Genomic DNA, 13104 nt, shown 5'->3' on the forward strand with positions numbered 1-13104 from the left:
TGTCCCCTCCTCCCCCCACTAGCCCTCCACCACCAGGCCAGCCCCTCCATTCCTGAACCCCATTACTCCCGAATCCTCTGGGCTATATGGGAGCCAGCCTGAGGATGGGCAGGACACAGACATGCAGAATCGAAAGGAGAGGGCTTTCCAAGTATCAGGAGCCATTATGCCGAGGTCCCAGAGAGGGCAGGCCCTGGGAACAGGGAGTTCATCGTGGCCAGAGAACGCGGGGTACATGCAGAGGAGGAGGATGTTTGCCTTGCGCTGTGTGGGCCAGATGATCTGGCGGCCACATCTCCGATCAGACCCTACACGTGCCAAGCGGGTTCACGCCGGGGCCTTCAGAAAAGATGAGGAGCCTCCCTCTCTTCAACACCAAAGCCTTCCCACTCACCCTCAGCCCACAGGTGGGGGACTCAGATCCAACCAGCATATGTTTATTGAGAGCTGCCCGCATGAGGCTTGGCATCAAGTCCCTCTGATGGCCTCATCTTTGGGTGGCCTGAGAGGCAGCCAGCCCCTCTGAGCTAGGCCTCCAGGGGTCCCAGAGACCTCTCCCCTGTTTTAGTCATCCCTCTGTCCTTCATCCTGGGGCAAGGCTGGTGGTCTTTCAGAGGCAACTGGACCCGGGACATAGTGTGGGGTGGGGATTCCATGAAACTGAGTGGGGGGAGTGGGAGGCAGAGGGAGTGGCTGGAGCGGCTGGTTTTCTGGGGGAGTGGCCCAGGGATCCTGATCCCCAGCAGGCCTGGTGGGCCGGGCATGGGGTGGCAGGAAGGCAGGAAGCCCATGGCCCAGCCCATGCTGCCTTCCTTCTCCCCTCCTTTGCCCAGGATCCTGCATCCTCGAGCCCCTATGTTGTGGCCCTGCCCCCCTGCCTGCCCCACCTGGATGCCATGCACTGCCCTGTGCCCTGGTCCCTGCTTGGCACTGCCAGCCATCCTGCTCTGCTTACAGCCCCCCCCCAGCCCCTGCCCCCTACTGCTGGCTGAGACCCCTCCCCGTGCAACGCGAATCCTTTTCTTCCCTGTGCCCACCTGGAAATCCTACAGGGTGCTCACCAGAGGGCTGAGGGGATGTAACCCCTACTCGGGGGTGGGCTCGGTCCTGGGGAAACCATTACCTGCTTACTCTTGTCTCTTCCTGCCCTTCTGTTGCTCCAGTCTTGGAGGGGGGAGGGGGACCAACACCACATCTGTCAGGCCTAGAGCCCAGGGCTCTCCACCCCCGGGTACTGCCCTGCCCTGGCATGACACTGGGCCAACCACCCCTCAGCCCCGCACAGACACACACACGCCTGCACACCCGCACACGCACACACATGCGATGCCCTGCGGCACAAGAAACCTGCAGAGGACCCTCACCGGTGGGCATCAAGGTTGAGCCCTCAGGGCATGGGGCATCTGACTCTGGCCCCCCAGGAGGGGGGCTCTTTGGACTTTTGGGACACCCAGCGAGGAGACCCTAAGCCAAGAAGGAGAAGAAAGAGCCTGAAGACCTTCATTCTGACCCCAGCCACCTTCCGGGGCATTTGGCACTGGAGGGTGAGTGCCATCTCCCTGTCCGGGCCCGTGTCCACCCTCCCTGCTCCTGTCCCTCCTGCAGCCTGCTCCCCTGGTTCTGAGGTGAGGCTACCACTCCCGCCCGCCCCCACGCCCGAGCCCCGCTCCCCCGACCCCCCCACCCCCCCTGCCTCCTGGGACGCTGCAGCAGGCCTTCCTCAGGACTCACCTTTCTATCACTTGGCCATTCAGCCACCCACTTACCCACGCACTCATTCACGGGCAAGTATTTCTTTTACCCCTCCTATGTGCCAGGCAGTGTACTAGGTGGTTAGGGTACAAGTATGAGGAAGGCGTGGAGATCAAAACATTTCCGGGAAATTTTCGCTCAGTTCTTGAGCTGGGACCCCTGAAACTCCCAGCATAGTCACAGGCGAGTTCCTGGGCAAACCCCCAAGTCATAGGGTGCCCCTCACCCCCACCTTCCTGCAGGGCCCTCAGCCAGGGTCCCTGGTGAGGTTCTAACTGAGAAGGAGCCCTGGGAGGGACTTGGGGACTCCATCGCTTGGCCCTGAGTACCCACAGGCCCCAAGGGGTCTGGCCCACCTGAGAATGGAGTGGAGAAGCAGGGCTCCAGTCCTCAGCCCCTCTGCTGATGGAGACCAAGAAGAGGGCTCCCTTTGTCGAGGACCCCACCTGGCCATTTGAATGGCAGAGGGCATCTTTCTACCTCAAGGTTCCCCTGTGGAATTCTGGGTGTCCATTCAATGTACACACCTTCCCCGAATGCCTGCCTCTGTGCCAGGCACACAGTCCCCAAAGTGAGCACAGACAGACTGGAGAATATGTGGGTGTGACACACGCGTGCCCGGAACCACGTGTTTCTCTGTGTGTCGGTGCACGCGCGTGTGGGTGTGCTCGTGGGGGAGTGCGTGTGTGTGGGTTGACCCGAGCTTGAGTGGCTGCATGTGTGGGCACACTTGAGTCCGCCTGGCTGCTGAAGAGCCTGTGGTCTGCGCACGTATGTGTGTCTTCGTACCCTCGTGTTGGCCCCCAAGCACCTGCCGATGCACCCATGCCTGTGTGTTGGGACCTGTGCTCGCCTCCTCACACAGGTGTGGGAGTGAGGAGTGCGGTGGGTGCTAGTGATGTGCGGGCACCGAGTAGCATCCCGTGCATGGGTGTACGCGTCCCCGTGGGTCGGTGTCTCTGCTGCCGCGGTGGGACCACAGTACGTTCCTGCGGGGATCCTGTGTCTGTGGGCACGTTGGCGTGAGTGTGAGCAACCAAAGCCGCAGCGGCCGGAGTGAGAGCGCGGAGCTGTCAGCCAGGCCCACCCTTTCCGACGGCTGCCCCCCTCTAGCGGAGATCTGTCTCTCTCCTTCCCCGTGTGCAGGCCTCGTGCCCATCTGCGGCCCCAGCCACTGGGGACCCAAACCACTTGGTACTCTTGGATCTGTCCTTCACCAGCTCCACCTCTCACCTCCTCAACAACGGCTCCAAAGCCCTCCAGGCCTTCTTCCTGCCCCAGGCTTTCTCCCCATCTGTCCCCTGTCGCTGTGCCTCTTTCCACCTGCTGTTCCTCTTTGAGCTGGCTGCCCCGGACATGGCCGCCCCGCATGTGTCTCCCACTGCCTTCCCGCACTGCCCTGTGACTCCGCCTCCGAGGCCCGGGCTGGTGTTCACTGCTCTCCCTCCCTGGCCCCTGCCCTCCACCCCCACCCCTTGGTCCCTTTTCTCCTTCTCTCTCTCGTTTCAGAAAAGAGGCCGGCTCTGCAGCCTCCTCGGGGACGCCCCCACCAGCTCAAATTCCGAGTGCAGAAAAGAAACCGGACCCCCCAGTGAGGCCTGCCAGGCCTCCCGGACCCTTTGTTACTCAGGAACCTCACCTTGGACGGAATGGGATGGGGGCTTCAGTGCCCGCCCACCCCCCACCTCCGCTCTGCCATTCCGGCCTGCCCTCCTTCTGGCCGGACAGAACTGGTGCTCTCCTCTCCCCCTGTCCCCCTCCCGTGGACAGGGGACCTTCCCCGCCCCCACCCCCTCCCATTTTGATGGTGTCTGTGACATTTCCTGTTGCGAAGTAAAAGAGGGACCCCTGCGTCCTGCTCCTTTCTCTTGCAGTCTGCTTGTCCGTGTGTCTGTTTTTCCACTTGTCCATCTGTCCAGTAAGCAGGTAATGGTAGAGGGTGCCCACGTTGGTCAGCTCCAGCCCCCAGCCCTCCGTCCACCCCACTTCTACTTTCTCTCCCCACAGCTGGGCCGCTCGGCTGGCTCCGCTGGAGGCACCGCCCGGGACCCCACCACCACCACCACCTCCACCACCACCTCCACCACCACCATGGCCTGGGCCCCCCGGGGGGAGGAAGCCCAGCCAGCCTCCCGCTGCCCCTGGGGCGACCACCCGGCCCTCAGCCCCGCACAGACCCGCGCCCCGCCTTGTTTGCTCCCCTGCAGACAAGGACGAGTGCTCCAAGGACAATGGCGGCTGCCAGCAAGACTGCGTCAACACGTTCGGCAGCTACGAGTGTCAGTGTCGCAGCGGCTTCGTCCTCCACGACAACAAGCACGACTGCAAGGAAGGTGAGCACTACCAGGGTGGCCCACCCGGGGCCCCAGGGACTGGAGGCCGGGGCCCAGGAGGCGGGGGAGGGGGGTGCCACCGCCATCTGGCTGCGGGTAGACTCAAGGACATGAGTGGCCTCTGAGGTCACCTTGTTTGGCCTCCCACCGGGTCCACAGACTCCCCCCCCAACACTTCCATCTCTCCTTGTGCCTGTCAGGAGAGGAGGGGCTCACACCTGTCCCCGATCTCCATCTTGAGACTGAGCTGGTGGTTAGTTCTTAAAACCCGTGTCCCAGTCCCTCTCCCCCTAACGAGTGTCCTCTGCAGAGGCGAGATGGCACGGTGCTGCCCGGCCCAGCCCTGCCGCTTGGCCAGCTGCACGCCCCCGAGGGCCTCCGTTTGCTCCTGTGGGACAGCCAGGTGGTCACAGGCCCACCTGATCAGGGCATGGGGCTCCCAGCAAGCACAGTCGTGTATGTCAACCGTACGGGTCACACTTCTGACCCCCGGGGACACTCAGAACAGGGTCACTACCTCCCCAACACTCAAACCCTGCAGATATTTGGAAACAGCTCCGATATCATCCGATACCCCTGTGGACATGATACAACACTGGCCTTCCATGTCGTTAATTCTATAGTGTCCGCAGCCTGCTGAGGACACACTGTGTCAGCAGCACGGCATCGACTTGGCTCTGCCACTGAATGTCTGTGACTTGGGCCGAGTCACTGTACCACCCTGAGCTTCAGCGTCCTCACCCGTGAGATGATAAACAATGGGACCTACCTTGCCACATGCTAAGTTTCATTGATCTCACTCGAGCACTTAGCACAGTGCCTGGCAAATGCCTCTTCTCACTGTTATTAGGTGGACAACCAAGGGACCAACAAATTAACTTCTAGCTAAAATAAACAGAATTGAAGCTCTCAACAGTGACCCAACGGACGCTCAAGAGCTTCCAGTCCCATCAGTGCAGGCTCCCAAATATGGAGTTCCTGCCTCACAGGGCCTCCACATCTTTTAGCTGGAGGGGACCTTATTTTGAGGTTGTCCAAAGTGCACTCTCTCTCTCTGTACTGTATAAAAAAGAGTACATCAACACCAACAGGGTAGCCGGGTTTGCACTTCTGGGTGGACAGCCTGTACATCGTGCAGAGTCACTTTAGAAGCCTTCAGGTGCCCCACTCACACGCTAGGCGAGTTACGAGTCAGTATTTCCTGAATTCCTGCAGAGGGTGCAGTGCGGTGCAGAGTTCGGCATGGGGCTCAAGAGGGGGGGGTCCCTCTGCCCCCAAGGAAGTTGCAGTCTAGCTGGGGGAGAAGTGGGTGTGCACCCAGAAGTTGGAGGGAAGGCCAGTGCAGAGATGGGGAACGGCAGTAAGTGTGGCAGTGGGGAACCACAGAAGGATGACAGACACAGCCCACAGGTCCAACATGGAGAGCCAGGGGCTCCACGTGCCTCCACCAACCGGAGCCTCTGCGAGGCCCGCCCCCTTGCTCTCAGGGCCTCGTGGCTGTGCGTTAGTCCTATGAGCCGCTGACCGTAGGCAGCCACCCGTCCCTCTCTCCTCCCCAGCCCGCAGTGCACTGGTTGCCCGTTTTCCCCGGAGGCACCTGTCAAATTGGATGATAATAAATAATGAGCATCAGCTCTTAAATTTGTTTGGGAGGCCACACTTTCAGAGGCAGACGGCAGATTGCAATGGATCGAGGAAACTTAAGTAGTGAGAATGGGGTGACAACAAGTTTTCTTGATGGTCAACTGAGAAGAAAATGAGAGAGGACGGGCAGCAGCCGGAGGGGAACATAGGGCCATGGGAGAGCTATTTTAGGATGGGGTAAAGCTTAGGAAGGCCCACAGGCTGGTAGAGCCAGCACAGAGAGTGAGGGTGGATAATGTGAGGTACAAAGGTCCCCAGGTGGTGGGTGGCAGTGAGCTCCAGCTCACAGAAGGAGAGGCAGCTTCTTAGAAACAAGGGAAGGGGAAGGTGAGTTTGCAGGTAGGGGCCAGGAAGTTGAAGTTGTTCCTATCTGAGGCCCTGATTTTCTCAAGGAGGCAGGAGGTGAGCTGGTCTTCTGGGTAGGAGGGGCTGGAGTTGAGAGGGCTGAGGGTTTGGAGCCATTGTTGAGGAGTTGAGGAGGTGAGAGGTGGAGCTGGTGAGGGACAGATCCAAGAGTATCAAGTGGTTTGGGTCTCCAGTGGTTGGAGTCACAGATGGGGTTCTCCAAGATGGCATAGTTAAGGACAGTGTGTTGAGTAGCGGCGGTGATCAGCCGTGTGGTCCAGCCAGATAGGAAAGTAAGTTAAGTCAACCAAGGAGGAAATATTGGGAGAAACGAGAAGAACCAAGGCCATGGAGGGCTCTCTAAAGCTGAAGAAGCAGTGAACGGACAGTGAGGGCCTGAGCACCCTGGAAGAACAGGAGGTGGTCACAGAGAGGTGATATTTGTAGCATGAGGAAATGGTGGGTAATGGCAAGGCCCAGTAAGGTCATAAGCAAGCCCACCTCGAGGAGAAGAAGATAAGCACCAGTAGAGCTGAGAAGATCAGGGACAGAGAGGCCAGCCCTAGGATGGCAGCAGGAGTGGGTAGAGAACTGAGGCAGGTGCCAAAGTCTTCTGTGAATGTGGAGGTGTGGCAGGAGACCGAAGGATGACAGCATCGTGGAGGGCAGAGGGGGTGTGGCCAGATGGCCTCAGAGATCCAGGGTTCTGCACAGGGGCAGCTGTGAGGGGGGCTTCCATGGATGCTACCAGGCAGGGCCCTGCACGGAAGCCCGCAGCTAGATTTCCCCGCCTATGGGTAACGGAACAGAAAAGAAGTCATGTAAGCCTTCCATCCGTTGGCAGGTGAGGGACAGGAGAAAGAAGCAAGGAGGGCAGGAGGGAAGGGCTTTGTTCCTTTCCTCACAGGGGGCACTGGAGCCCCGGGGTCCTTGCTGATCTCCTTCCCCTCACTTCCCCACAGCTGGCTGTGACCACAAGGTGACATCCACTAGCGGCACCATCACCAGCCCCAACTGGCCTGACAAATATCCCAGCAAGAAGGAGTGCACCTGGGCTATCTCCAGCACCCCCGGCCACCGGGTCAAGCTGGTAAGGCGCCCACATCCCAGCCCGCATGGGCGCCCCGCTCCTGCATGCCATCCGGCCGCCGCCTATTTCCTATCGGCTCCAAAGCCCTGGGTGACTCAGAGCGATGCAGACTGCAGGCTGATGCCTGGCTGAGCCCGCAGGGCTGTCACCCCTCTGAGGATCCTAGTGAGCCCCCCATCTGGTTTGGACAGAGGCCCTGCCTGCCATTGCCCCCCCCCCCCGGCCCTCCCTCCTTGCTTCCAGTCGTGCCACCAGCAGTGACCACTTCCTTGGGTCTCCAGGAGCTGGGGTCCGGAGGCCTAGATCTGGGGCCACCTGCTGCCCACCCCCCCAGCCACATTCTGAGTTTTCTGTCCTCCCTCGTGCCCTCCAGACCTTCGTGGAGATGGACATCGAGTCCCAGCCCGAGTGTGCCTATGACCATCTGGAGGTGTATGACGGGCGTGACGCCAAGGCCCCTGTCCTGGGCCGCTTCTGTGGCAGCAAGAAGCCCGAGCCGGTCCTGGCCACAGGCAGCCGCATGTTCCTGCGCTTCTACTCGGACAACTCCGTTCAGAGGAAGGGCTTCCAGGCGTCCCACTCCACAGGTGAGGCCGGCTCAGGCCAGGGCGCTGGGCAGCCAGTGCCCTCATGCTGTCTTGTTCTGCAGCCATCTGCTGGTCCTGGCCCCAGAGGCAGGCCCACATTCAGGAGGCTCCCATGGAGGGTGAGGAAGAGCGTGTGAAGGCACAGCTAGACCAAGCCTGTGGCCTGGGTGGAGAGAGACTGTGTTCCAAGGGCCGAGCAGGGGAGCAGAAAGGGAGCACTAAAAGGAGAGTGGGGGGGATCCTGATTAGGGGCTGTGAAGTTGGAAAACAGAGGGCAGTGACGACAGTGGGTGGGGAAGCCAGGGATGGGGAGGGAAGCCCCAGAGTCCCCAGCGGTAGGACGCCTGACCATGCAGCAGCCCACCCACATTCCAACCCCCAAAGTCACTCATCCGTTCATTCTACAGATACTTATTAACACATAACATGTTTGAGGCGGTGTTGTAAGTGCCTGTCCCAAAAAGGAAGCAAACATCTCGGCCCTGGAGGGAATTAGGAATCAGGGAATTAGTGATCCCTTGCCCATTTATTCAGCAACCCTTTGCTGAGCTGTGGCCCCATGTGAGCCTCAGCGGGGCACATGGTGATGAATCAGGCAGGAGCCCTTCCCCCACCCTCAGCCCAGGAACTCCCAGTCCAGAGGTGAGCTGGGACATGCACAGATAAAGAGAGCATGAGGCAAAACATGATAAGCTCTAGTTTCGAATGGGAGTTGGTGGGGTCATTCCAGCCAGGGGAGGAGCCCAGGCCCAGCCACAACCCCAGGATAACTCGGGGTGTATACAAGTGACCGCAGGTCATTTCGTTTGGCCTGAACAACGGGTGTGTGAGGACAGCCATGAAGTGGAAACAAAGCATCAGCAGAGATAGGCTGGAGCCCAGGCTGGGGAGGGTGTCAGATGGGGGCTTCACAGGCTCCTTGTGGGCCTTGAGCCCCCTGTTGGGGCGTCCCCAGGACTGATGGGTCCACAGCCTCCCCTCCTCCCTTGCAACTCAGTTCCTGCCCTGGGTCCTGTCCCACCCCCTTCCCACCCCTCCAGGAAAGCATAAGCACCGGGAGTCCTAGGGGCCAGAGGGCTTTCCCAGGAGGATGGGCGCCGCTGGCCCTGCCCTGCGTGCTCTCATCTGCCCCTCCCAGCAGAGGGTCACAGACTGGAGGCCCGGAACTCTCTCTGGCCCTCAGACGTGCTCTGTTTGGCCCACATTGTGTTTTTTAAAAATGTGAGCCAACATTTAAAAATCAAGAGTTTTCACAGAAAATCCAGATGTAGTTCTTCTCTCTGAAGAATGGAAGCTCTGGCAACGCAGGGCCCACATTCTTCCAGGGCAGCCGTCAGAAGGAGCAAATTAGCAATGGCCTCTTTTGACAAGCATGCCCCCTGCTCCCGGTGCCTCTGCTCAGAGTTGACTAACAGCCTGGTGTGTCCCTGGGCCTCTGTGGGCATCGGTCCAGAGGCGGAGCAGCAGAGCACCTGTCGTGGGCCGCGTCCTGGGCCAGGTCCACAGCCGCCCACCACTAGCCGTGTGGCCCCCCATCCAGCCATGAGGGTTCAGCGTGGCGAGGTGCAGTGCCTGGCCCTCGGCCATGCTCAGAGATGCTGGCTGATCTCGTTGTCCTCCCACAGAGTGCGGAGGCCAGGTGCGGGCAGAGGTGAAGACAAAGGATCTTTACTCCCATGCCCAGTTTGGTGACAACAACTACCCCGGGGGGGTGGACTGCGAGTGGGTCATTGTGGCAGAGGAAGGCTATGGCGTGGAGCTGGTGTTCCAGACCTTCGAGGTGGAGGAGGAGACAGACTGTGGCTACGACTACATGGAGCTCTTCGATGGCTATGACGGCACAGCCCCCAGACTGGGGCGCTACTGCGGCTCAGGGGTGAGACCCCGCCCCCCCTGTCCGGCGCCCATGTGGGGTGCCAGGGTGGGTGGTAGCCCAGGCCCGGCCCCTTGCAGGAGCCCAGAGACCCTGCCTGGTGGGTGGCTGCTCATGGAGGCCCGCCCTGCCCCAGGCCATCCCCACCCAGGAAATTCAGTCCCTTTTTGGCCAACACTGTGGTTTCTGCAGCCTCTGGGACAGGCCCTGCCCTGACCCAAGCCTGCTCAGCACTAGTTTGGTTGGACCTACCGGGTGGCTTGCATCTGGGGAGGAGGATGGAATTCCCTCTGCCCCCCTCATCCCTTGTTCCAGTCCCAAGGCAGCTTACCAGGGCCCAGGATCAGGGGCAGAGGCTGGGACAAAAGCCAGGAACCTGGGGCCTGAGCCGAACTGTGCTAAGCAGTCATTCTGGCTGAGCCATAAAAACACCCTCATCTCTTCCACTGCCAGGTACCCTTCTTGGCGGGAGGCCAGCTGGTCCCAAAGCCCTTGGTGCTACTGTCCGAGCAGATGCGGGACACTGCTTCTTGGTCCATAAAAATGGCACTTTCAGAGGCAGTGGGCAAAAGTTTGCTCCATGGGATTTTAACCGAGGTCACGGGAAACCACAAAGGTGGATTTATTTTCCTCTCAGTCAGAGCTTGTGGCTTCTTTTGTTTTTTTTTTTTTCTTTTGTTTTTGTGAATCGTTTCCCCCTTCAGAGAACATCATCTTCCCCTCTCCATTACATACGAGTGCACGCACACACACACACACATACACACACACCCCCTCCCTCCCGTCACCTCCCTGGTCCCTCACCTGTCTCATGGACATGCTCCAGGGCAACCTGGGCACCCGAGGAAGGGTTAAACTTCCCAGCGCTGCAGCATCCACTGGACCCACCATTAGTCCATTGAATGTGTCCTCAGGACAGAGCTTCAGCCTCTGTAGGACTGGGACAAGGTGGAGAGGTGGGGAGGTGGGGCAGGAGCGGAGCACACAGGCCCCTCTCCTGCCTGGCTCACCACTCTGGAATCCCCTGGCTGCAAAGCCAGCACCCCCTCTCCACTTTGCCCATTGTAACTCCCTTGATCTGGCACATTCCAGTGAGCCACACATCAAATCCAGTGTCCCCAGGTGGCTTCTTCCAGAGACTTCCACCGGGCTGGAGCCAGCGGGAGGGGACCTGGGAAAGGAACCCAATCCCGTCAGGGCTTCCTGGCAAGGTTACTGGAAATGTCCCCAAGGTTCTCGGAAATGATGCTTTCTATGCCCTGAGAGCCAGGGCATCTATGTGCTGATGCTCTGCGGGTAGCTCTCACTTGGAGGTCCTGCAGGCAGAGGTGAGGAGGGGCTCGCAGGAGCCTAGGAAAGGGCATCACCTGAAGCTGACCACGGCCAGAACGGGGGGAGGACAGGAGGGGCATGGGCACATCTGCACCTGGGGGACCCAGCTGTCCTGCCTTCCCCAGGAGACAGCTGAGACAGTGAGAAGGCAGCCTCTCAGAACCCACTCCCTTTGTAAAACCCTTTCACAATCATCCTCTCACTTGCTCCCCCCCCCCCACCAGCCCTTCTAGGCTTGGAGAGCAGGGAGCAATTCTCCCATTTGCCCTTGAGGGAAGCGAGGCCCAGAAGCGAGCAGTGCCTTGCTAAGACTTCACAACTAGCTAGTTCATAGCAGTGCTGGGTTTAGAATGAAGTGTGACTCTGAACTTAAGACAAGTTCCTCTATCCCCTGCTTTCTTCCCTCCTCCAGGCATCCCCTTAAACTCCCACTGGCAATAGTCTTCCTCCTGCTTCAAGGGGCTGGGGGAATCTGGTGAATGTCTGGGAGCCGCCCGCCTTCCTTAGAGCAGGGGATCCTGGGGAGGAACAATAGCAGCCTCAGCCTCATGCCCATTCCTTTCCTCTGTCAGCCTCCTGAGGAGGTGTACTCGGCGGGAGATTCTGTCCTGGTGAAATTCCACTCAGATGACACCATCACCAAAAAAGGCTTTCACCTGCGGTACACCAGCACCAAGTTCCAGGACACACTGCACAGCAGAAAATGACCCGTGCCCTCATGGGGGGGGAGGAGGGTTGGGGACGGGAGGCCTGCTGCCCTCAGTCACCTGGACCGCACAGTGGGAGGTGGGCAGGAGGTGGGGACCCCGTCCCCCGGGCGCCGGGACCTGCGGGCCGACGGTCCAGGCGAGGTTGTCCTCAGGAGGCAGGGGAACTGGACTCCTTCACGATCCCTTCCTCCTTGCCCCCACCAGAGCAAGGGGGCCAGGGCCGGGAGCCAGAGCCTTCACCGAGACACTTGAAGTAGCCATTGCTCTCTGGGGGCCTGGCCTGCTGGGGAGAGCATCTGTCAGCAGGCCCGCCCAGCTTCCCTGCCCTCCCCACACGCTGTGTTGTGTATTGCTGGTGGCATATCTTCATTGTCACGTACATTCCCCACCCCTTCTCCAACCTCCGTTTGGTTGTTTTAAGCCCCCAGTTCCCCACTTCCTGGGGCCGGAGTTTCCATATGAGTCCCACGGGAGCCACAGTGGGGAGATGCAGGGGAGGGGGTGGGGGAATGAGACAGGGCTTGTCTCGGGCCCAGCGGCTGGTCAGCCACACCAGGGCACCCCAGCCAATAAACGGGAAGTGTTACAGCGAGTATCTCGTGCCAGATGCTGTCTGGAACATGAGGGGGTGTGGGGGGTGGGCATCTCATTCCAGATGTGCAGGCTGCTGTGTCTGGGAGCGGCCCGCAGCCGGGACACCTGGCCTCGCTGGCTGCCCTTCCATCCCTCGATTCCAGGACCCCTGAGGGTGTGATTTCACACTCAGGCACACACAGACACAGCCTCCTCGCGCACTTCAGCCCGTAGGCGTACGGCACACACACAGTGCTCATAGCCCTCCCACACGACGTGAGCAGTGGAACATTCTGTAAAGAGGCTGTTTGGGGGGGGAGGGGGACGTATGTAAAAGGGGCTAGGCATGTTGTCTGTCCAGCTGGTGTCCACCCGGGTTTTCTGTCTCTGTCTAGGGAAAGGGGTGGGTGGGCTGGAGGGTGTCCTGGGAGAGCCCACCAGAAGCCAGAAAACTGGCATCAGCCTGAACAGATCCATGAACTGGCCCTGAAACTCTGCCTTCCTGAAGGTCAAACACTGAGTGCTGGCCCCCTGCGGGTCCTTCTCTTCCCATGCAGACAAGAGCCAGACACTCAGCAGCCACTGAGCAAACATTCCAGCTCTGGCCCCCTCTCCCGAGGCTGTGTCTCGGCCGGCCTCCTCCTTCCTGCCATGGCCTTCTCCCTCCCCAGCCAGCAGTGAGGCCCAGACCTGATTCCCAGAGGCCAGGAGGAGAGAAGTCACATCCCTGCTCCCTCCATTCAGACGAGCCTCTCTCTCTCCTTTCTCTTCATGGATCTCAAGGGGCAAGAAAGCAGAGAGAGGACCTGGCTTCTTTGGCCTGGGCTGGCCACTCCCCTATTTCAGAGAGGGCCAGGCATCCTGT

At 59.9% G+C, this 13104-nt stretch overlaps 1 protein-coding gene across 3 annotated transcripts in view; it reads left to right on the top strand.

The window, feature by feature from the left end:
* Positions 1-12259, top strand: part of BMP1 (bone morphogenetic protein 1) — a 42868-nt gene extending 30609 nt beyond the window's left edge. The window contains exons 16-21 of one of the 3 annotated variants that reach the window (XM_035022520.1): positions 3960-4085; positions 7037-7164; positions 7538-7751; positions 9377-9627; positions 10078-10240; positions 11529-11621. In XM_035022520.1, the coding sequence (XP_034878411.1) occupies positions 3960-4085; positions 7037-7164; positions 7538-7751; positions 9377-9627; positions 10078-10240; positions 11529-11536 (890 nt within the window). In that variant the 3' untranslated portion in view covers positions 11537-11621. Of the gene's footprint in view, positions 1-3261; positions 4086-7036; positions 7165-7537; positions 7752-9376; positions 9628-10077; positions 10241-11528 lie in introns of those variants that run through there. The other 2 variants (XM_035022521.1, XM_035022522.1) reach the window with 2 other exon arrangements.
* Positions 12260-13104: the final 845 nt, after the last annotated feature.

The sequence above is a fragment of the Mirounga leonina genome, unplaced genomic scaffold, assembly GCF_011800145.1.
Source record: "Mirounga leonina isolate KUSES-001 unplaced genomic scaffold, KU_Mleo_1.0 Mir_176, whole genome shotgun sequence".
NCBI lineage: Eukaryota > Metazoa > Chordata > Mammalia > Carnivora > Phocidae > Mirounga > Mirounga leonina.